Below are 21,971 nucleotides of genomic sequence, written 5' to 3'. Positions count from 1 at the left end.
CTGAGAGCAGTGTGTTGAAGCTTCCCACTATCATCGTGAAACTCTCAGTTTCTCTTTGCAGTGCTGTTAGAGTTTGTTTTATGTATTTTGAAGCCCTGTCATTGGGTGTGTAGATATTTATTATGGTTATTTCACCATGGTGGCTTGTCCCTTTAATCATTATATAATGTCCTTCCTTGTCTTTTATGGTGGATTTTGCTTTAAAGTCTATTTTACATGGCATTAGCATTGCCACTCCTGCTTTTTTTGGTAGCTATTTGGTGGTTATATTTTTTCCATCGTTTGTTTTTTAATATATTTCTGTCTTTGTTTCTAAGGTGTGTCTCTTGTAGACGGCACAATAATGGGGTATGTTTTTTAATGTATTCTGTTACTCTCTGTCCCTTTACATGTGTATTCAAGCCATTTATGTTCGGTATAATTATCCGTATGTGTGAGTTTATTGCTGTCATCTTGCAGTGCCTTTTTTTTGTGGTGCAGATGTTTTCTTTGTTCTCTTTACCCTCCTGTGCTGAGTTCCTTTTGTTTGTGAAAACCCTTTCATTTCTTTTGTTTTTGTAGATTTTTTGTTTAGTGAGACTTTATATTTTTCCTTTTTATTTTGATGAGTGGGTTTGTTAACTTTCTTTGTGGTTACCTTGAAATTTACCAGTCTTTCTAAGTTGGAACCATTCTTTAATTATTTGATATTGCCTTGACTTCCTCTCCATTTGAAAATTCTATACCTACACTGTTTATTCCCCCTTTTACTGTTCTGACATTGTTGTCATTTACAGATTGATGTTTCTGGTTCCTTATTGTAAATTTTTTAGTTTTGCTTTATCCTTGAGAGTTATTTACCTAGGTTGGTATCTGGCTGATGCTATCTTGCATCCTAGATTTTGGTTGCTCTCTGATGTTGTTGGTTCTCTAACTGAAGGACTCCCTTTAAAAACTCTTGCAAATTTTTTTGGTTTTTATATAGTCCCTTAGTTTCTGTTTATCTGAAAATCTCCTAGTTTCACCATCATATTTGGGTAAGAATTTTGCAGGATATATTATGCTTGGCTGGCAATTTTTTTCTTTCAAGGTTTTATATATGTCATGCAGTTGCCTTTTTGCCTGCATGGCTTCTGCTGAGTAATCAGAGCCTAGTCTTACTGTTTCCCTTTTGTACGTGAGTTTTCATTTTTCTGAAGCAGCTCTCAGTATTCTTTCTTTGTCTTTGGTTTTCGTGTGATTATGATATATTTTGGTGACTTTCTTTAGGAGTCTATCCTTTATGGGGGTTGTTGAGCTTCTTGGATGGTCAGCTTTTCATCTTTCATGATATTAGGGAAGTTTTCTGTCCTCAGATCTTTAGTGAGCCTCTCCGTGTTTTCCATTTTCTCCCCTGTTCTGGAACTCTGATCATACGTAAATTTTTGCTCTTGATTATATCACACATAGTTCTTAAGTTTTCTTTGTTTTTTTTCCTGAAACGAAGTGGTATCTGTGTATTTGTCTTCAATTTTGCTGATCCTGTCTTCCATTGTTTCAAATTTGCTCCTGAAACATTTATTGCATTGTCCCATTTCTGAAATCTTGTTTTTTATCTTTTGAATTTCTAATTGCTGTTTTCGTATGATTTCTGATTGTTTATTTTGACATTTTGTTGTTGTATTTTTTTTTTTTTATTCTTCCATTGCTTTTTCTGTGTTTTCTCTGATTTTGTCTGTATTTTCCATGATTCTTTTTTTTTTTTTTTGTCCCCTTAGTTTTGTCTGTGTTTTCCTTCATCTCTTTTGTAATCTCTTGGAGAGCCCTGAATACTAGACTTTTGAATTCCCTATCAGGTAGTTCTAGTGCCTTTTCTTCTACCAGAAGGTAATCTTGTGTTTTATTTTGGTCGCTTACTGGAATCATCCTGTTCTGTTTTTTTAATGTGTTTTGATATTTTCTTCTGTCTCCCATTTAGGAATTATTTTTGTTTATTGATTATAGGTTTGTTTGTTTTGTCCTGCTTTTTTGTTTTATTTGGTTATGTTTCCATGGGCGGGCTGGCTGTTTTGTTGCTTGCTTGTCTGTGGGCATAATAAAGCAGGTCTAGCAGGGGTGGAGGGGTGGGGATGGATCTTTTGTCTGCAGCACAAACTGGGGCCAGTGGGGTGGGTATGGGTGCAGTGCAGCAGAGCAGGCTCTGGGAGTCCTGAGGTCTGTGCAGGTCCCATTCAGGGGTGTGGCAGTCTGTGGGGCAGCTCCAGGGGGTGGTACAGGATGGGGTCTGGTGGTCTGAGGGTCCATGCTAGTGCTGCTTGGGGTTGCGGTGCTTGGTAGGATGGCATCAGGGGTGATGTGGGCCAGAGGTCCAGGGATCTGTGTCGGTGCCTCTTGGGGATGTGGCACTTGGTGGATTGGGGCCGGGGGGTGATATGGGTTGGGGTCTGGGTGTCTGAAGGTCCACACTGGTGCCAGTTGGGGGTGTGGTACTCAGCAGGGCGGAGTCCAGAGGTCCACGCCAGTGCTGCTGAGGATTGTGGCACTCAACAGGATGGGGCTGGTGAGCAGCATGGGGCTGGATCTGAGGATGTGGGGGTCCGCATAGGTGAAACTCGAGGGTGCAGTGCTCAGTGGGCAGTGCAGAGAGACAGGAGGGAAGGGAGAGGATGTGATATGTGGAGCTAGATGGGAGAGAGAAGGAAGAGAAAGAAGAGAAACAAAAGCAAAAGAAAATGGCGGCATGGTGGGAGTCGGCAGAACAGACCCAGGGAGGCCATGTGCTGGTGCCTCTCTAGCAAGTGGTGTGGCACGGCCTATCGAGAAGGGGCAGAGGTGGCACACAGGGCTAGGTGGATGGGAGGAAGAAAAGGCAGGAAGGGAAAAGAGAGAAGAAACAAAAACAAAACAACGCTGAGGGAACTGGCTGTTGGGAGGGATAGGGCAGAACCAAGGTGGTGGCGAGCTGGTGCCTCTCTCACTGGGCGGTGCAGCACAACCTGTCAGGAAGGGTCGTAGGCAACACAGAGGTCTAAGTGAGAGGGAGAAGGAAAAGGGAGAAAGAAAAAGAAAAAAATACGGCACTGAAGGAGATGGCCAGGGGGTACAGGGTGGACCTGAGGCAGCAGTGAGCCAGTGTCTCTCCGGTGGAGCGACTGTGGTTCATTGGAAAGCAGTAGAAGCTGAGTACAGGACAGAAGGGTGAGGGGTGGGAAAGTGTATCTCTAGTTACTAGGTACACTGTCTCTTGTTGGGAGCTCTGTGAAGTTGCCTTCCCATACTCCTTGCTCAAGGTCATTGCTTGCTATGCTCCAAGATGGTGAAGCTGTGCCGCATTAGTGGACAGAGGACCTCCACTTCATAGCTCTCCTTGCTGTCAATTTCTTCTTTCACTCAGCGCTTGATCTGCTTAGCTCTTCATTTGATGCTTAGGGTTCCAGGATTGACATTTACATCTGTTTTACTTAGTTTTTTGGGTCTTTGTGCACAGGGACAGCATGATGCTTTGGTCTATAGCGCCATGTTGGCTCCGCCTCCCTGGGGCAACATTTCTGACTTGAGAGTCAGAAATGTTCTCAGCTCTGGGGTCTTCCATGTGCTGGTTGGTGTCTCTGTCTGAAGAGCAGTAAATTGACTTGTTCACCAGGTGAATTCCAACTCATTATTTAAGACTTAGTGTGAGTATCACCTGCCCCATGAACCTTCTCTGACCTTTCCCACAGCAAGTGATAATGGTTTTTAAACCAATAATAAGTGCCAGGCAAAATACTAAGCACTTTATAGTTGTTACCTAGTTAGTCCCCTCAACAATCTTAAAAGATAGTTACTATCTTTACATATAAGGGAACTGAGCTAATAAGTAGTAGAGGCAGAATTTGAATCTTGGTCTGTTTGAGTCTAAAAATTATGTTTCTCACTAGGTCATGTTACCTCCCTGGCCCCTCCCCTCTTTTGTGTCACCTTTCTTTGTACTTAGTATGTACTTACCATTATCTTTGGAGCCCTGGTGACACAGTGGTTAAGAGCTCAGTTGCTAATCAAAAGGTTGGCAGTTCGAATCCACCAGCTGCTTCTTGGAAACCCTGTGAGGCAGTTCTACTCTGTCCTGTAGGGTCACTATGAGTCAGAATCAGCTAGATGGCAATGGGTTTGGTTTTTTGGATCATTATCTTTATTAGCAAGTTCTATGTCTTGATTCCGCTATGAGTTGGAATCGACTCGACGGCAGTGGGTTTGGTTTGGTTTCATTAGTTTATGTCTTGATTATGTCTTTATCCGCAGCACCCAATATAATTCGTGGTACGTAACAGGTATTTAGCAAATGTTTAATGGCTACATGCATAAACTATCAGACAACTAGATCTGAGTTGACCTGTTCTTATCTGTTAGAACTACTTGGACCTCTGGTGCTTTTTGCTTGACTCATAATTGACCTCTGAGTACTCTTCTGGCCGGACTTACAGAACCCCTGCCATTAAGTGGCATTTAAGTCTTATTGGTTGGCCCTGGTGCCAGACACTGACTTTTCTCTTATCTTTCCTATCTTACTGAAAGTAACAGCCATGCCACTTTGATTCCTGAGATATGAGATTCTAAATGCTTTTGTTCTGGCTAGAAGTTTGGGGTTTGTGTTCTGTGGATAAAGGGTTCATTACTAGGAGTGAAGAAAATAGGCTTGTATAGAAAATAGGCATCCTTACTCAAGTTGATTTGGCTAGCGAACGTAGGAAGGTTAATAAACGTCTCCTATGAGTTTTTTTTTTTTGCCCTTGGCAACCATATACATATTTTATCATGAAGGAAAATTAACAGTTATTGCTAGTTACATTATCTGCCCAAAATAGTGAGCTATATTTAAATATGGGGATCTTAGTAAAATTTTTTTTTTATTTTTTTAGTAATAAGGTGTATTATGACCAAGGCCCATGGTTGTTTAGGACTTAATGAGGCCAGCAGAAACTCTTTGGGTTTAACAATCTGGTTCATCACTGTTATATTGAATTGTGTCCCCTCAAAATATGTGTTGTACATCCTAACCACTATCCCTGTGCTTATAATCTCATTTGGGAACGGGGTTTGTTATGTTAACATGGCAATATTAGTATAGGCAGTGTCTTAAATAGTTTTCTTTTGGTATACAAAAGAGCAGCTTAAGCAGTAAGCAAGCACAGATGAGGGAAGAGAGATACCACACCACAAGAGTCTCCAAGGAGTCAAGAAACAGAAGCTGAAAAGTCACAAGTAACTCCCTCTAGAGCCAACGGAGAGAGAAAACCTTCCCCTAGAGCCTGCGCCCCAAATTCAGACTTCTAGCCTCCTAAACTGTGAGAAAATAAATTTCTGTTGGTTAAAGTCACACACTTGTGGTATTTCTATTACAGCAGCACTGGATAACTAAGACAGTCACCTAAGTAAGTATTTAAGTGTTCGTATCCTTCTAGACTCCTGAAAACCAAAAGTCTTAACTAGAACATGTAGATGGGGGAGCATTTTTAACATCTTGTCTGACAGGGAACCTTTCAGAAGCAGGTGGAGATTTAGAGGAATGAGCTCAGGGCTTGGTGTAAGACTTTTAGTATTTTGTTCTAAAGTGAGAGCTATGAGATGAAGTGAGGGTTGGGTTGTGGTGCAGTTTTTTGATGAGGGAACTTCCGTAAGGACATTCGGGCCTTGTTTACATGATAGGCCACTGGCTCTTTACACTAAGCATATGCATTATATATTACATTTGGAGGCTCTAAAAACACTGTTTTTGTCAATCAGTGAGTCACTTTCCATCAATAATCCTTATTTAATTGATGCCTTTTGCTGGATACAAGATAACAATGTGAATAGGACATGGTTCCTGCCTTGGAGGGACTCACAGTTCAAAGAAGTAGTTTTTGTTGTTATTTTCTGTTTTCTTAACTTTAACATTTCTACTGAAACGTGAAATCAGGGACTATGGATGCTGTCGTTGGTGTTGTCTGTAGACTGGAGTTGTTCAGTTTACAGAGGTCTGGCCCAAGGTGTAAGTTGTCTTAAAAAAAAAAAAAAACTTGCCATGGCATCGATTCTGACTCGTAGTGACCCTATGGGACAGAGTAGAACTACCCCGTAGAATTTCCAAGGCTGTGTTCCCAGGATTGGAACATTATCTTGAGGGTCAGAATGCCTTTTCTCATATGGCATGAGACATCTGGATTGGAGTATTATATACACATTTTCTTAGCAAACTAGTTTCATGGAAAGTTGCTGTCTTACTATATTCCTTTCTTTCAGTACTCCTGGGAATATTTGGAGTACAGGACAGGCATTCTGACCATAGGATTTTATATTAATATATTAACTTATGCAAATTAGTTAACCAGTGCTTAGTATATGAAAATAGCAAACCTCTCAAACTTGCCATCAAATTCCTGATCTTATTGGTGTGTTGCTTGTTGGATTAGGATTGCTCAGTACCTGGAGACTCTTTTCTTTGAGGCTTACTGAATGGAGCACAGTGAATATTCATGCCATGATCCTCGGAATGATTCTACCACTTCTCTTCTAGGGTCTATTGACAGCATTGTACTTACTGCTATATCCCGCTTGCCTATTAACTCTTCACCTAATGTTTTCGTGGAAACACTGGTGGCATACTGGTTAAGTGCTACAGCTGCTAACCAAAGGGTTGGCAGTTTGAATCCACCAGGCACTCCTTGGAAACTCTATGGAGCAGTTCTACTCTGTCCTATAGGGTTGCTGTCAGTCAGAATTGACTCGCCAGCAGCGGGTTTGGTTTTTTTTCTTTTTTGAATGTTCTCGTATTTCCTAAAGGGGGATAAGGAGGTCTTATTTCCTTTTTCTTATATTTTCTTTTACCTTTGAGCTTTTTCTTTTCTAGTCAAGGCCAGTACCCCTCAGCACATCCTCAAAACCTTTTTCAGCCAGCCCTCCAAGTTATCCCCTTCCTCCTTCTCACTGTCACTCTCACCCATGGAAATTTCTAACAGTGCTACTCTGCTACAGATTGGTTCAGGTGAATTTTGAGGCTGTAAATGTTTTTTTTTCTGGTTTGAGGTAGGAAAGCAGGGCTCCCATTATAATGTTGAAACCTCTACAATGGAGGTGAGTTCAACTACCTTTAAGTGTCTAGTAGGTCTTAGATGATTGTTGGAAGGACTGATTGATCTTTGTAGACTTTTAGGGCTAGACAGAACCTCAAGATATCCTAGTCTATGTTTAAATGCTCTCTTTGGCTCCCCTGCCAGCTGACCTTCCAACCTCTACCCAAACACTTCTAGCAACTGAGATACCCTTTCCTTTTATCTTTAATAGCTGTAAATGTTAGGAAATCCTTTATATCAGATTGAAATTGGTGTGAACGCTCTCTTCGAATCAGATAGACATCTAATCCCTTAGGTTTAATCCTCCTTAGATCTATGAAGAGAGCCCTCATATTCTTTTTGAGATATCCTTCCTCTATTTGAATGCCTCCTTTCTTTGATGATTTTTCCTATACAACTGCCTATTTTTCTGCCCAAGTCATCTGTGATTCTAGGTCTTTCTCACAAAATCAATACTCAGAAATTTTCACTGAAGGCCTGTCATATACAAAGAAGAGCCTATGCTGGTATAAAGACCCCTGGAGTCTGGTTGCTTGTATTATACAGGGAGAAAAGACAGTGGATAACAACAGGAAAGATTCAGAGAGAGCGAGAGAGGCTGTCCTGGTTTTACCCAGGCTTTTTGAGTCAAACCATCTTAGTAAAATGTCTTTTCTTACCTTAAACTGTAGTGTGGGGTCCACATTTAAAACTGTCCTTCTGGAGTACAGCTCAATCAGTGAGGAAAATTATGTAAATTAAAATAGAAAAAAAACCCTAATAGCACGCATTAATCATTAGACATTTAAAATTATCTCAGAAATAGTATAAGTTTTCAATATACTATATTCCTTATAAGACAACATAGACTCAGATTCATTTCCAAAATCTTGTCCTTAATGGAAGTAGTGACCAAGTACTAGTTTCCTTTAAAATATAATGCTGTGATCTTGAAAGCTCATTTGGTCCCTCTTTAGGCTCTATAAGAATATTATGAAAATAAGTAGTTGAAAAGTGAATATTCCACCATTCAGCTTGGTCTGCATAATGTCAGACAATCCATAAATTTTTTTCTTCTTCACTTGAACACAATTTTGACTGAATTGACTGTTTAGATTCCTTGTAGACACAGTCTTAGCAAAGGAACCTAAAAAATTGCTTTTGGGGAAGAAAATTGTAGCTAGTTATATCTCATAAAACCATTTTTGTGTTCATTTTCTTGAGAAAATTGCTGTAAATATATCTTCTTGGGCTAATATGTAAGAGACCTTTTTGTGCTTAAATAAAAGCTCAAAGATTTGCAGTATTAGAGTTGTTCCATTGACTTGTCTTAATTCTGAAAATAAAATGAAAATTTGTAGCCAAAGGAAATCTCATACACTAGTTAAATACTAACATATTTGAACTTATTTTATTTGTTTACATTATGTCTAATACCTATGAATGCCCAGTCTTTGGGAACACAAAGAAACAGTATTACATTAGAAAGTTTATTTGATTTTCTAATGTCTTTTTATATCTAAAACCACATTTAAACATAATTTCATGATTCTGTAGAAGAAGAGCTATTAATCTTTGTGTTTACATAAAGATATGTTAGGTTTGCAATACATAATTGATTTTATGCCCCTAAAATGTGAATGACATCATTTGGCCTGTTAGATAGTAGATTTATTTTAGTAACAAATCTTTCAGATCAATCCATAAATGGAAAAGAAATAAATGTGAGTAAATGTTTGTTTTACTTTGGTTTTTGTTTAAGCTAAAATAATTAGAATTCAGCGAGCCAAAAAGAAATTAAATTTGAAATCTAATTCTTGTCAAGAAATTTTGCATGCAACTGTTCAACCTATTGTTTTAGAATTGCTGCAGTAAGAAAGTAGAACATTACTTTGGCAAATGTAGTGGTTGGATGGTTGGAGAGCAGGAATGAAAATCCTCCGTGAGTAATAGGAACTCCTATGCTTTCTGAGTACAGGTACTAAATACTTGTATGGCAATTGATAAATCAAACTGGAGCAAGAATTCTATGTCAGCGTCAGTGATATTATTATATGGTTTATTGGGAAATCGATGAGAAATTAAAGAAAATGCTTTCTGCATAAAGCTAAGAGAAGAATAACTTTCTAGATACACACAAAAAAAAATCTAAAATGGGAATTTAATATTTAAAGATTCTGTTGAAAATGTGTAGGAATACATATTTTGTAAAACTTGAAGGATATAGTAAGCATGCTTTTAGGAGTATTGTTTATAATGAAGGAACTCAGCTACAGCTTAAGTAAACCTTTACATTATGAACTCTTCTTTCAGTTTCTTATAAAAAGTACCATAAAAATCAGTATTCTTAATGCACATGTAACATGATACCTTACACACATGAAAAACATGGGACTTTTCTACACCTGCAAAGAGAAAAGCGCTATTTTTCCTCAACAGAATGGTTGTTATTTTCAGATCTACTTCACTGCTCTGAGTCATTGATGGTTATAGGCTTTATATTTAACCTGAAGCGTAAAGCATTTTCTTCGAAGCCCTGTAGTTCAATCATTTTGCGAAGTGTGTATGTATACATTCTGAGTTTTCTTTGTCTCACTACATGTACTTGATAAACAAAGTCAAGCATTTGTAGTGTGTGTTTGTGTGTGTGTGTGTGTGTGTGTGTGTGTGCATTTAGGGGCATCAACAGGGCCAGATTAAGGCAGTGAGGACCCTAAACACTGATAATCTGTGGTGCCCCCCTCTGCTTACTCATGCGTAAAAAAAAAAAAATTTCGGGATATGTGAGTTGTATATATACGTGTATCCTGGCTGGAGTTGCCAGATCAGCAGATGTGGACGTACAAAACGGTTCTCTCAAAATGGATCAGAGGCCTGTTATCTACTAATATAATCTGTCCTTGCCCAGTAACCACTCATGTTGGGTTCAGTTGCCTATTCTGTGAATGTAGCAAGAGTTAGACTCAACAGCCCATCCCTACCTCTTGTTTATTAGAAAGAAATAGTATGCTCCCAAGAGACCTACCAAGATAAGGAGTTTCAGTTACATGGGAAAGGACCATAGGAGACAGATGTCAGTGAAGGTGTTGAAGTGGTAGGAGCCTCATAGCTTACACACCTTTGCACACGCGCACCCTTGTGAACCCATGTGAACTTTATTTCTGGCCAACACATTCTCACGCAGGAGCTGGTATCAGTTTCATTTAGTGCCAGCTCCCTTCCACTGTGGCTGGCTTTTCCTGGTGTCCTGTCTGCTTGGCATCCATGAGTTTTGCTTTGGACAGCTGGTGCTCCTGTTTTGTTGATGCCCTAAGCATGTGCTTAGCTTGCTAATTGGGTAGTCTGTCCCTGGACATCCATTGCTTTTTCTTTTCACTCTGCCTGTCTGGAGGGTACTTTTTGTATACGTTTCTTTGCGCTCACCATAATGTTTTAATCACAGCAGAAGGATTAATGTCTATCTTTTCCTACAGCTTTGAGGAAAGGTCACACTTATTGGGATGACTTGTTTAATATTTCTATCTAAAAATCTTTAGAATACAGTGTACACATTACCTGGTGTAAATACGTGTGTAGCACTTAGGATTTTTGCATCTATTCACAAATGATATTGGCCTGTAGAACCACCCCCTCCCCTTCCTTTTTTGGAGCTCTACCGTGGCCAGAGTTTGGTTATTTTAACTTAATAAAATGATACAATTAGCTGAATGACTTTTCATTGCTATGAAACAGTTTATATGGGAATCATCTGTTCCCTAAGAGTAGGAAAGAAGTCTACTATAAAATCTCCTGAATGAAAATGGTAAGTGCAAGGAAGAAAAATAAAGCAGGGTAAAAGGTCAGAGTGAACAGGTCTGCCATTTTGAATGAGGTGGTTAGGAAAGATCTCTCAAAGGAGCAGAAACTACAGTGACGGGAGAGCAAGCCATGTAAATATGTGAGTGAAGAGCACCATAGGCAGAGGAGGCAGGCAGGGCAAAAGCCTTGGGATGGAGGAGTGCTTGGCATATTCAAGGAACAGCAAGGAGCTTGGTGTATCTAGAGCAATGAAAATTGAGAGGTAGGGAGGGATCAGTCTGTTTGGGGCCTTACAGGCAAAATTCAGCAAAGCATGCATTTCTCTGTCATTTCTGTTCATGTGTTTTAAATTTTGCCCCTTAATCAAACTTTTAACATTTTTTTTTTTATTTTACTGCTTGCTTAGAATATTTTTATCCTTTGTTTTTCAGCTTTTAATAAAGGTTATAATAATAAATTAAACTGGTTTATAATTTTCCGTTTTCAAGCATTGCTTGCTTTCTGTGCTTCATGGCCATCAGTCACATGGCTGCGCCTATCTGCAAGGGAGGCCAGGAATATAGTTTTGTGGGTTTTTTTCCCATCTTTGTATGTGTATGCTTTAGGTGAAAGTTAACAGTGCATATTAGTTTTTCATTAAAAAATTTTGTACACACATTGTTTTGTAACATTAGTTGCAGTCCCTCCAATGTGTCAGCACTCTCCCCCTTTCCCTTTCCACCCTGGGTTCTCTGTGTCTATTCATCCAGTTTTCTTGTCCCTTCCTGCATTCTCATCTTTGCTTTGGACAGGTGTTTCCCATTTGGTCTCGTACACTTGATTGAACTAAGAACCAGGTTCCTTGAATGTGTTATTGTTTGTTTTATAGGTCTGTTTAATCTTTGGCTGAAAGGTGGCTTCAGTTCTGAGTTAGCAGGGTGTCTGGGGGCCGTAATCTCAGGGGTTCCTCCAGTCTCTGTCAGGCCAATACGTTTGGTCTCTTTTTTTGTGTGTGAATTTGAATTTTGTTCTACATTTTTTCTCCTGCTTTGTCCAGGACCCTTTATTGTGATCCCTGTCAGAGTGGTCAGTGGTAGTAGCTGGGTACCATCTAGTTCTTCTGGGCTCAGGGAATGTAGGTTTTTAATGAGCACATTTCTGCCCTGAACAAAGTCAGGATTCTGTTAGTAGGGAAGAATGGGAGAATGAATATTGGAAAAGCTACAAGCAGTATCGTTCATAAAACCCTCCTGGCCTGGAAGGTTTTCCTGTAGATTCCCATTCTCTACAGATTGTTACCAAGTAATGCAAAATGAAAAGATACTGTATTTTATGAAACTAGCCAGAATTCTGTATTAAAATCTGACAAAGATGGCTAGAAAAGGAAAATTATAAAATAGTTTATTATGATTATAACTGTGAAAATTAAGTAAAATACAAATATGGCAATTTTTCAGTGTATTAAAAGAACCATAGATTGTGATCAAGTAGGATTCATTCTATAAATGCAAGAATAATATTAAGAAAAATTTAAATACAACATATCAAAATATCAAATAAGAAAAAATCTGATAATATCAATAGATAAGGATCTGATAAACGTTAGCACCCATTTCTGGTTAAAAAGCCAGTCTTAGACAACTAAGACTACAAAGATATTTTTTTAATGAAATAAAGATAACTAACTTCCTATTCTAATCAAGTTTATTTGGGTTCAAAGGGCAAAGTATATTCCATATATCTTCAGCCTTATGAACCTGAGACTACAAAGTATACTTTATTAAAACATATTTGAAATACTATAGCACAAGCCTGTAACAGTTGTACTCCCAGTTACTTCTGGAGTTTCTCAAGGTACTGTCTATATGTATTGCAGATCACATTCTCCATTTTCTCAGCTCAGGTTCTTCCAGCTTGCCACCATACAACTGCTGATGACCCTAGTTAGATAGACTGCTGGGCATACTTGTTCTAGACTCTAGGAAAAAAACACCCGTTAGTTCCTATTTTTGCTATATGAGTATAAAAATGAGGATACTTCTAATATTGTCTTTGAACTTTTAACATTAAGTAGTTTTATAAAATCAAATTATCCACTGCTTTGTGAAATGTGTAATGGGAAATTATACTAATAATAAGTAGGATAAAGTTTAAATTTTAAAACCACAGTAATGTATGTTCTAGACCAGTACTTTTAAATCTTTTTTTGACCACAACCTACATTAAGAAATACATCGTACGTTGTTACCAATTACACACATGCCTACATATACATTGTATATATACATATCTATATAATTAAAGTAAAAGTTTCACAAAATTTACCAAGGATCTATGTAAAATACTGTTACCAATTCTACTTTGTTTTAAAAAGTTGATATCAACCTATTAAATTGATTTCATAACCCAAACAAAACACCATGCTTTTCTGCCATTTTATGGTCCTGAACAGAGGGTGGTTCATTTAATTGTAAAGTAAATAAAATGTCTGACTTGCAGGAATTCAGTTTTGAAAAATGAGAACCCACTGGTTTTTAGAAATGGTATTTCCCAATTTTGTTGTAAATATTAACCTTTCATGCCTAGACAGAATGGTTTTAGTGCTGCTAGTTGTTAGTTTTTCTCTGATTTCTAGGAGGGTAGTAAGATAAGAAAGATCATATTCTAAATGGTGATTGCTTTTCTTTCTGCAGCTCTCATGCGTGATGATGAATCTTGTACATCATTAACCTAAGGACCTCACCGGTTGGAAGTAACTGTTTTTGCCATCAACTTACCTTTTTGGTCTGACTCTCTTCCTCAAACAGTGGGAACACCTTTCTTCTCAAGTTGTGTTGCAGAATTAAGCAAATGGCTGATAGTAGTGGTTTGGGTAAAAAATCCACAGAATGCCCCAAATGTTCATCTGATACTCAGGAAGATACACTTTGTGTATGTTCCTGTAAAATAAGAGTTTCCTCAACTTCTTTGGAGCACGTGTCACCGGTATCAAGTGTTGGTAGTTTAGAACGACTAGCCTCATCAGAAAGGAAAAAAGAAAAAATTACCAGCAGAGACACTGCCCCTGGGAAAGATTCGGTAAATATCAAAGATTCTGCATTTCAACACAGATTGCCATCCCATTCCCTAACCCCATCCCTAGCTTTATCCCTATCCTGTGGGCCCTTGTCAGCTAACTCATTGCCTTCCTAACTATTAAAGGAACATTTCTTTCTCACAGATGAGGTGAGCAAAGCTGGGCAGTAACTTCTTTTATGAATATTTTCAACTATTTCCCAAATTAATTATTTCTGAGGATCCTGTATAATTAGGAATGTTATTCGGCTTCTTTTTTTATGGCTTATACAGATATGAATTGTTTTTCAAGTTTAATTAAATTTGAATTTTTGAGCATTTTCTTCAGCTGATACAGAATGAAATTTATGGTTGAGTTAAATATAGAGTGGTTATAGTTTTATTATTTAAGACAATTCCTGGTTATCTAGATAGAATATCAAGTATACTTCACAAAATTAATTTTCATTAGTTGCATCCACCCTATTACCACTCATTTAGACCCGTTTGGATGTACCCACCTTTACAGAGAAGAGGCTGTGTAGAATTCTGTAGTCAATAGAGTATAGCTTTGGAGGGAGAGAGCGGTAAGTTCAAAAAAAGTCAGGGTTCTCTGCTCTCAAAGTTGTATCTTTTTCACATATTATCCTCTGCCATTATTTCTCATTTTTATTGCTTATGGTATAGTCATTGCCCTGTGCATGTCTCTGAGTAAGTTATTAGTATATTAAGTTATCTTGATTAGAAGCATATTTTGTGAATGCCTGCCCAATAATTTTTTTTTTTTTTATGTATAACCTATTTAAGACGATTGTTCCATTTTGGAACAAGAGTGATTGAGAAAACTATGAAGTTTTCTTCTCTGATGACTTTAAAGAATTGGGTAAGTTCTGATATATCTGCTGTGCAGTTTATCATGTAGACTTGCCTGGATTCAGATGACTGGAGTGGATGACTTCTTAAGGTCTCTCTTAGCCTAATGATCTAACGTATTGTGTAGGGTTTAGAATTTGAAAAAAGATAGCAAACTATCTTGTATGCAGTAAATATTGTGGTATATATTAAAGATTTATTGGATTGTCTAAGTTAGGGATTTTATGTTGACAACAAGAATGTTGTATTTGCAAGTTAATCTTTTTATTCCTTTTTGGTCCAAGTTCTCAAGAACCTCAAATGTAGAGAGAAAAACATCTCAGCAACAATGGGGTCGGGGTAACTTTACAGAAGGAAAAGTTCCTCACATAAGGATGGATGATGGAGCTGCTATTCAGGTATATAGAAAGCAAACTAAAGTTGTTTTTTCAGCCACGTTCAAGTTTCTTCTAACTAAATGGTTAGTGGAAAAAATTGTTGAAAAATAAGTCTCTAAGGAAAGGAAGGAAAGAAAATTAAGAGGGAATTTATAATTTGTTAATATGTCAAAGTTTTTACTAAAGACTAAGGAATTTTCTGTGTTCATAGAGGACCAAATGGACTTAAAAAAAAAAAAAAAGGCATTTTTATTAAATGAAATGGAGAACATTTTGCTCTTCAGGTCTTGGCTGTCACTAAGAGCAATTGTGGAGTCATTGTGTGGACCTCTTGAAGATGCAGAGACCAGATCGGAACCATTCTTTAATTTAAAATGTGTTCCCTTAACATCAAGTTCAACTGCAACAAAAAGAAGATACTGTCTGTTTGCTTTTCAATTTCATCAATGTTAAATCACTTTTAAAATTTGTTTTAAGAGAAACTTGGAGTGATTAGAAAAACTGTATGAGAAATTCTGGCTTGGAAAGTTTAAATCCTCTCTTTAAATAAATGGCTTGCATTAAAAAAAAAAAATCCACGAATTTACTAAGTTTCAAGTTTATCCGTAAGAGCTTTTATACAGAAAGCAAAATGTATTCAGTGTGAAAAGTTAGGAACATATAGATAGAAAAGTAAAGAAGAAGATAAAAATTATCAGTCAGATATAACCAATTTTAACATTTATTACCTTTCCTTTGGAAACCTTGGTGGCATAGTGGTTAAGCGCTACGGCTGCTAACCAAAGGGTTGGCAGTTCAAATCCACCAGGCACTCCTTGGAAACTCTATAGGGCAGTTCTACTCTGGCCTGTAGGGTTGCTATGAGTCGGAATCGACTCGATGGCACTGGGTTTGGTTTTTTTTTTTTTTTTTACCTTTCCTTTATTTTTTCTCTGCACGTACAAGTTTTATCCTATTTTTTCTTTTCAATTTTTCCTGTTTTAAATTATGAAATATTTAAAATATATACATATTTTAAAGAAATAACCTTAGCAGTTATAGTTTAAGTTAAAGCTTATTTCTCCCCATAAAATGAACAGGCTTGTTAAAAATTTTTTTTAACAGTTCACAAGAATATAAAGGAATGATGTTAACAATCATCCAAAATTCTACTATCCAAAGATAACTGCTTGTAATATTTAGATGAATATCTTTCCAGACATCAGTGTAAGTGCCCCCACATAAACACATTTTTGTAACGGGATCATATTGTGTGCTTTTCATAATCTACCCAATGGCATGGACTTCTGTGCCAATAAAATAGATCTACATTATCACTTTATACCATCCTCTTAAAATTATTACAAACAAGAAGTTGTTTTACTCTTATTTTTTACCACTATATGATATCAAAGCAATTAGTTGAAGAGTAAAAAGATTAGTTGGGCAATTGGGCTATTACTTCACCTTTTCTTCATTTTTTAAATTCAACTTAAATGGATTTTGCATTTGTTTTCTCCCCATGCTGATTTTAGAAGCCGTCACTTTCAACCGGACTTTTTCTCTTATTCTTCAAGTATTTTAGCTCTGGTCTCCAGCGACAATGGCATATTATATATATTTTTTTATGGAATTTATGACTTTATGACATATAATAATTTATCTCTTTAGTAGATTATAAATGCTGAGAAAACAGGAATTATGTTTTATTCAGCTTTATAACCACCAAAGTATATAGCACAAGGTAATATCTAAGGAAGGTCTAGCATATTTAAGGCAAACATTTCCCTCTTTCTTTTTTCCCCCATTCACCCAGTAGCATGGATTGAATTGTGTCCCCCCAAAATATCTGTCAATTTGGCTAGGCCATGATTCCCAGTATTGTGTGATTGTCCACCATTTTGTTATCTAATTTGATTTTCCTGTGTTATAAATCCTATCTCTATGGTATTTTTTTTTTTTTATGGTATTAATGAGGTGGGATTAGCAGCAGTTATGTTAATGAGGCAGGACTCAATCTACAAGATTAGGTTGTCTTTTAAGTCAATCTCTTTTGAGATATAAAAGAGAGAAGCAAGCAGAGAGACAGGAAGACCTCGTACCACCAAGAAACAAGAGTTAGAAGAGTAGCACGACCTTTGGACCCTAGGTCCCTTTGCTGAGAAGCTCCCAGTCCAGAGGAAGATTGATTACAAGGACCTTCCTCCGGAGCCAACAGGGAGAGAAAGCCTTCCCCTGGAGCTGGCACCCTAAATTTGAACTTCTAGCTTCTTAGACTGTGAGAGAATAAATTTCTGTTCGTTAAAGCCATCAACTTGTGTTATTTCTGATACAGCAGCACTAGATGACTAAGACACTCAGTGTATTTTGCCTATAAAGTCTAAGAGGTAGCCCCTTTAAAAGATATAAAAGAATCAGCTCCTAAAGGAGCTTGTAGACCATCTCAAGAGAAAAAACAAGCCAAAATGTTTGTAAGCAAGCAAGTAATAGTAGTGTTTGAGGAACAAGGCATACATGTTGAAGGAAGTAAAAAAAAAAAAAAAAGAACAGTCTCCATGGTGATTGGATGGAAGCTCTTTATGAAGGAGGTGAGTGATTAGTTGGTCACTGAATCTTCTCTTAAGAAAATAAGAATGTGGACGGTAGAAAATGGGAGCATTAATAGCTAAATTACCTCTTGCATGGTGAATGTGAAAGTGGTCACACAGAGACAGGGTAGCATCTCTGTGAAGGACTTTGGCTGGCTGACTCAACAGAGGCTTCACCCAGTGAGTGGCATTGCCTCAGCTTATTTCCTGTGTTCTGGTCTCCATGCTCAATGTATCTAGAAACTCATCTCTTCTTCATGTTCTGGAGTTGATTTGGATCAGGGAGGCTGACTCTCCCTAACCAAATTCACACAAAATGAAAGTATAAGTGAGTCACCTGTTCATTGTTTTACAATATGAACTAGAATGAAAGCATTGACAAGATCAGTGCTTTCTCTTTGTAAGCAGAAGTTGAATTATAAGCAGAATGATTCTTGGTCTGGATTGTAGTATTATGGGTGATTTTTACTTTCTTCTCAGTAATGATCTGATATTATAATTTTTTCATATATTGCTTTTTCTAAAACAAAAGGAATAAGTGATTTTTAATAGCAACAATGAAGATAAAGAAATAGTGTTACTCAATAAGCAGGGAAGTACTTGATCAATGGTGAATAGGTGTTGATTTTATAGTATAGCTCTCAGTTCTAGATGGCAGTGGGTTTGGTTTTTTTGTTTTTGTCTCAGTTCTTGGAATAATTTTTTGGGTGAATGCATTGTCTATGTGTGTATAAATATTCCATCCCTTTTTTCTTTTTTTATAAAGATATTCCATTAATGTATTTTGAAAGAGGTTTAATTATTACACTTTTGAACTTTTGTACATTTCTCCATTAGAATCTTTATGATTTTCTTCTAAAGGACATTTAATGCAATTCATCAAAACTTATTTTTGGTAGATTAAGATGTGCTTATTAATATTGACACAAACATGTAGTGTCTTCTATTTGGCTTTACCCTGGAGCAGAATCTCTGTTCCCTGGAGCTGATACCTGTCAGTATTATGTGCTCCTTTTTAATATCTTATGAATGACAAAGGGATTTTTACTTTTCTCCAGGAATTCTATGCCTTTGGAAGAATATTGGGACAGGGGAGCTTTGGAATGGTTATTGAAGCTATAAACAAGGAAACAGAAACTAAGTGGGCAATTAAAAAAGTGAATAAAGAAAAGGTAAGGCTTATTAGCAGCATCGTACTGAAGGCAGTGCAGTGTGGATATAGGCAGTACAGCTTTCCACTCTAACATGAACTACCTCTGACCCTGAGGGCCAGGCCTGGGTCATTCCCTTGGAGCCTTCTGAGAAGGGACCAGTTGTTGAACTCAAGTAGACAAATATTATCTGGAAAACCCAAATGGAAGGATTAGCTAATATATAACCAATATAACCAAATATAGGTAAAATTTACCAGAGTGAGTTGAAGGTAAGGGCTGTTCCTAAGTATGTGTAAATGTAGGGTTGTGTGCTAAAAATGTCTTAGCTATTTATAAGCCCTGGTACTCTCTCCTGATGTTGTTCTGATATACATGAGGTAGCCATGAGTCAGAATTGACTCGACAGCACCCTCTCCTTTTATTTGATTTCCTGTTTCCTCACTGTTTGCTAATTCTCTTTTTATTCATCCTACCTGCTCTTGCAGTTTGAACCACTTTTTTCCAACTATCTCCTGTCCTGTTTACTTGTATCCACTGTGTTCCTCACTGGATTTCTTCTTGGAGTGAAAAATGACTGGGCTTCTCTTTAAGGTGGGGTCTAAGATTACTCACCTCAGGCTTTACACCTGATCATTTCATCAACTCTTTTTAAAATTTCCGTGCCTGGGAATAAACAAAATGGCAACATTCAGGTGTTCTTTCCTTGGATTTTTGATAATAAATATTACATTTATAAAATAAAATAGATTTTATTGTATTCTTTAAAACAAACCCTCCAAATTATAGTACATATCATCTCTCCCTAAAGTTTAATAAAGCAATATGTAAATCTTAATAAAGGGAGATCCAGAAGCCTCTCTAGGATTCTTTAGAATCCTAGAAGCATGGTGTTACCTGGGATGTTATTTCCTTTGCCTCTTTGATATCAAGTGGAGTTAGGGGTTAAATTTTAGGGTTTTACAGAGAGGATTTATACCTTTTAGGAATTTGTAATCTTCCACAGCCGTATTGATGCTGAGGATTTATAGGACAGTAAGATAGTGGAATAAATTTACATAGTCAATATGTGAGTTGGACAGCATATAACTACATTATGTGCAGGTCAAGCCATTTGGGAGGAGGGAGGAACAGAGAGAATTGAGGCGGAAATGAAGAGAAATTGTGGGGACTTTTCCATATCTAGACTATATAGAAATCCATTTCTCACAGTCACTCATTCTTTTGACCCTTTAGGATAACCTTAGGTGTGACTTTTACCCTATATAAGTGGGGCATAGTGGGATGGACAGTATACTCTTTATTCCTGAAATGGTAGTGGTTGAAGGGTAAAGGTAATTGGAAACAGGGATGACCCTAGGTAAAATTTTAACGAGGTAGAGTTTGCCTTATGATCAATCCATTTCCGCTCCTTTAAGTACCAGTACGTACTCTCCCAAACTTAACCACAGTGGGGGAACTAGGGTCTTTATATTCCTTTCAGGGTTATTTTTATGTGGAAATAAGACCCATAAGTGAGGACAGTGCTCGTTCTGAAATAACGGCAGTTTAAGTATCAATAGAGGTGATGATTTGGGATGTCGGAAGTGGTGGTGAGGGTGGAGAAAATTTCTTGGATGACATTGTAGACAATCAATTACCTATATCCTGAGTGGAGGCCATGTACTCCTTGTGGTATTCCTGCCTTTACCTTTTGCTGTCAGATACAGTTAAGACTTAGATGGTAGGAGATAAAGTTGGTGTTAGGTTAGTCTGAAGCAAGAGCTCTCTCTCTTTTGAGGTTAATTTTTGAGGTCAAGTGGACCAGGAACTGACATAATGCAGGGTCAAGTGTAGGATCTCATTGCCCGTGGATTCTTTTGCCTTTTTGTATGTATCAAAGCAAAGCAAAAGAAAAGTATTTTGCTTTTATCTTTTCCAATTGATGGCCGTCGCAAATAGATTTTTGCCAGTACTGTGCTGGCATCAAACGATCAACATGATTTTGGAGGAAATATTAAAGAGTATATTAAAAATTAAAATAATTTTGTTGGGGGACAGACACTGTGTTGTAGCTAATTCTAGAAATAGTCCAAGAAACAGATGTGGTTTGAGGCCAAATTGTATATAACTTAGAAATGGACAAAGGAAAGAAAAGGCATAATTTAATCTGATGATAGGAATAAATTGCTTGTTATTACTTGAAAAAAGAACTTAAAGAAAGTAAAAAGATATAAGATAACTTTTATATTAAGGCAGGTAGGAATGACATTCATATGTGAAATCTATGTTTCCTCATTAATTAAGGCTGGAAGCTCTGCTGTGAAGTTACTTGAACGGGAGGTGAACATCCTAAAAAGTGTGAAACATGAACACATTATACACCTGGAACAAGTGTTTGAGACGCCTAAGGTACAGCTCTATCAGGTGCTGCATTTTGAAAGTTATTATTACAAAATGAACACCGTTCCATTCTGAAGTAATCCCTTTGGGGCACAGTTGCTCGTATATTGGCATGAGTCTGACACTGGAGATTGATGAAAGCATTCTGGAGGACTTTTATTATTGATTGTATAATTAGGTGTCTTTAGTGATATTTCTGGGTTGACATGTGGGAAAAAATGTTTAAAGTTGAAACAATTTCATACACAACCTAGTAGCAATTAGAGCTTCCTTAGAGGTGGCTTTCATTTGCTTTGCTCCTTAGTTTCTTCATTAGAGTCTCCTGGAATGGCATAATTTTGCAAGATTAGCTTCATAATCAAATTAGAATGGGCATATTAGGCACTGTGAGAAGGTATTTTATTTATGTTTTGAAAACGTGTTCTATCTTCTTTCTTCTCTAGATGTTATAATTCCTCTATTTCTCTGTAATTTTCATTTAAAATTGTTCAGAATCCTGGATTGTTTACCATTGTACCTCCAGATTGCTTAGTGCCTGTGGGCATGAGTGTTTCTCTGCTTGGAGACTGTACAATGTAGTGGTTAGGCGTGTGGACTCTGGGTTCAGATTGCCTGTGGGATTGAATCCAGGCTCCACCACTTATTAGCTGTGATACCCTGGAGAAGCTACTTGATCTCTCTATACTTCAGTTTTTTCATCTATAAAATGGGTTTAATAATAGTATCTATCTCATTTGGTTGTTAAAGAGTTAAATGGGACAGTGG

At 37.4% G+C, this 21,971-nt stretch overlaps 1 protein-coding gene across 8 annotated transcripts in view; it reads left to right on the top strand.

Annotated features, from left to right (window-relative positions):
• Positions 1-21,971, top strand: part of STK33 (serine/threonine kinase 33) — a 193,996-nt gene that overhangs the window by 105,079 nt on the left and 66,946 nt on the right. For 6 of the 8 annotated variants that reach the window (XM_049890307.1, XM_049890305.1, XM_049890310.1 and 3 more), the window contains 4 exons: positions 13,496-13,880; positions 15,014-15,127; positions 18,732-18,845; positions 21,111-21,230. In XM_049890307.1, the coding sequence (XP_049746264.1) occupies positions 13,653-13,880; positions 15,014-15,127; positions 18,732-18,845; positions 21,111-21,230 (576 nt within the window). In that variant the 5' untranslated portion in view covers positions 13,496-13,652. The remainder of the gene's footprint in view (positions 1-13,495; positions 13,881-15,013; positions 15,128-18,731; positions 18,846-21,110; positions 21,231-21,971) is intronic. The other 2 variants (XM_049890311.1, XM_049890309.1) reach the window with 1 other exon arrangement.

This window comes from Elephas maximus, chromosome 7, assembly GCF_024166365.1.
Source record: "Elephas maximus indicus isolate mEleMax1 chromosome 7, mEleMax1 primary haplotype, whole genome shotgun sequence".
Taxonomy (NCBI): Eukaryota; Metazoa; Chordata; class Mammalia; order Proboscidea; family Elephantidae; genus Elephas; species Elephas maximus.
This window is presented reverse-complemented; position numbering and strand designations above follow the sequence as displayed.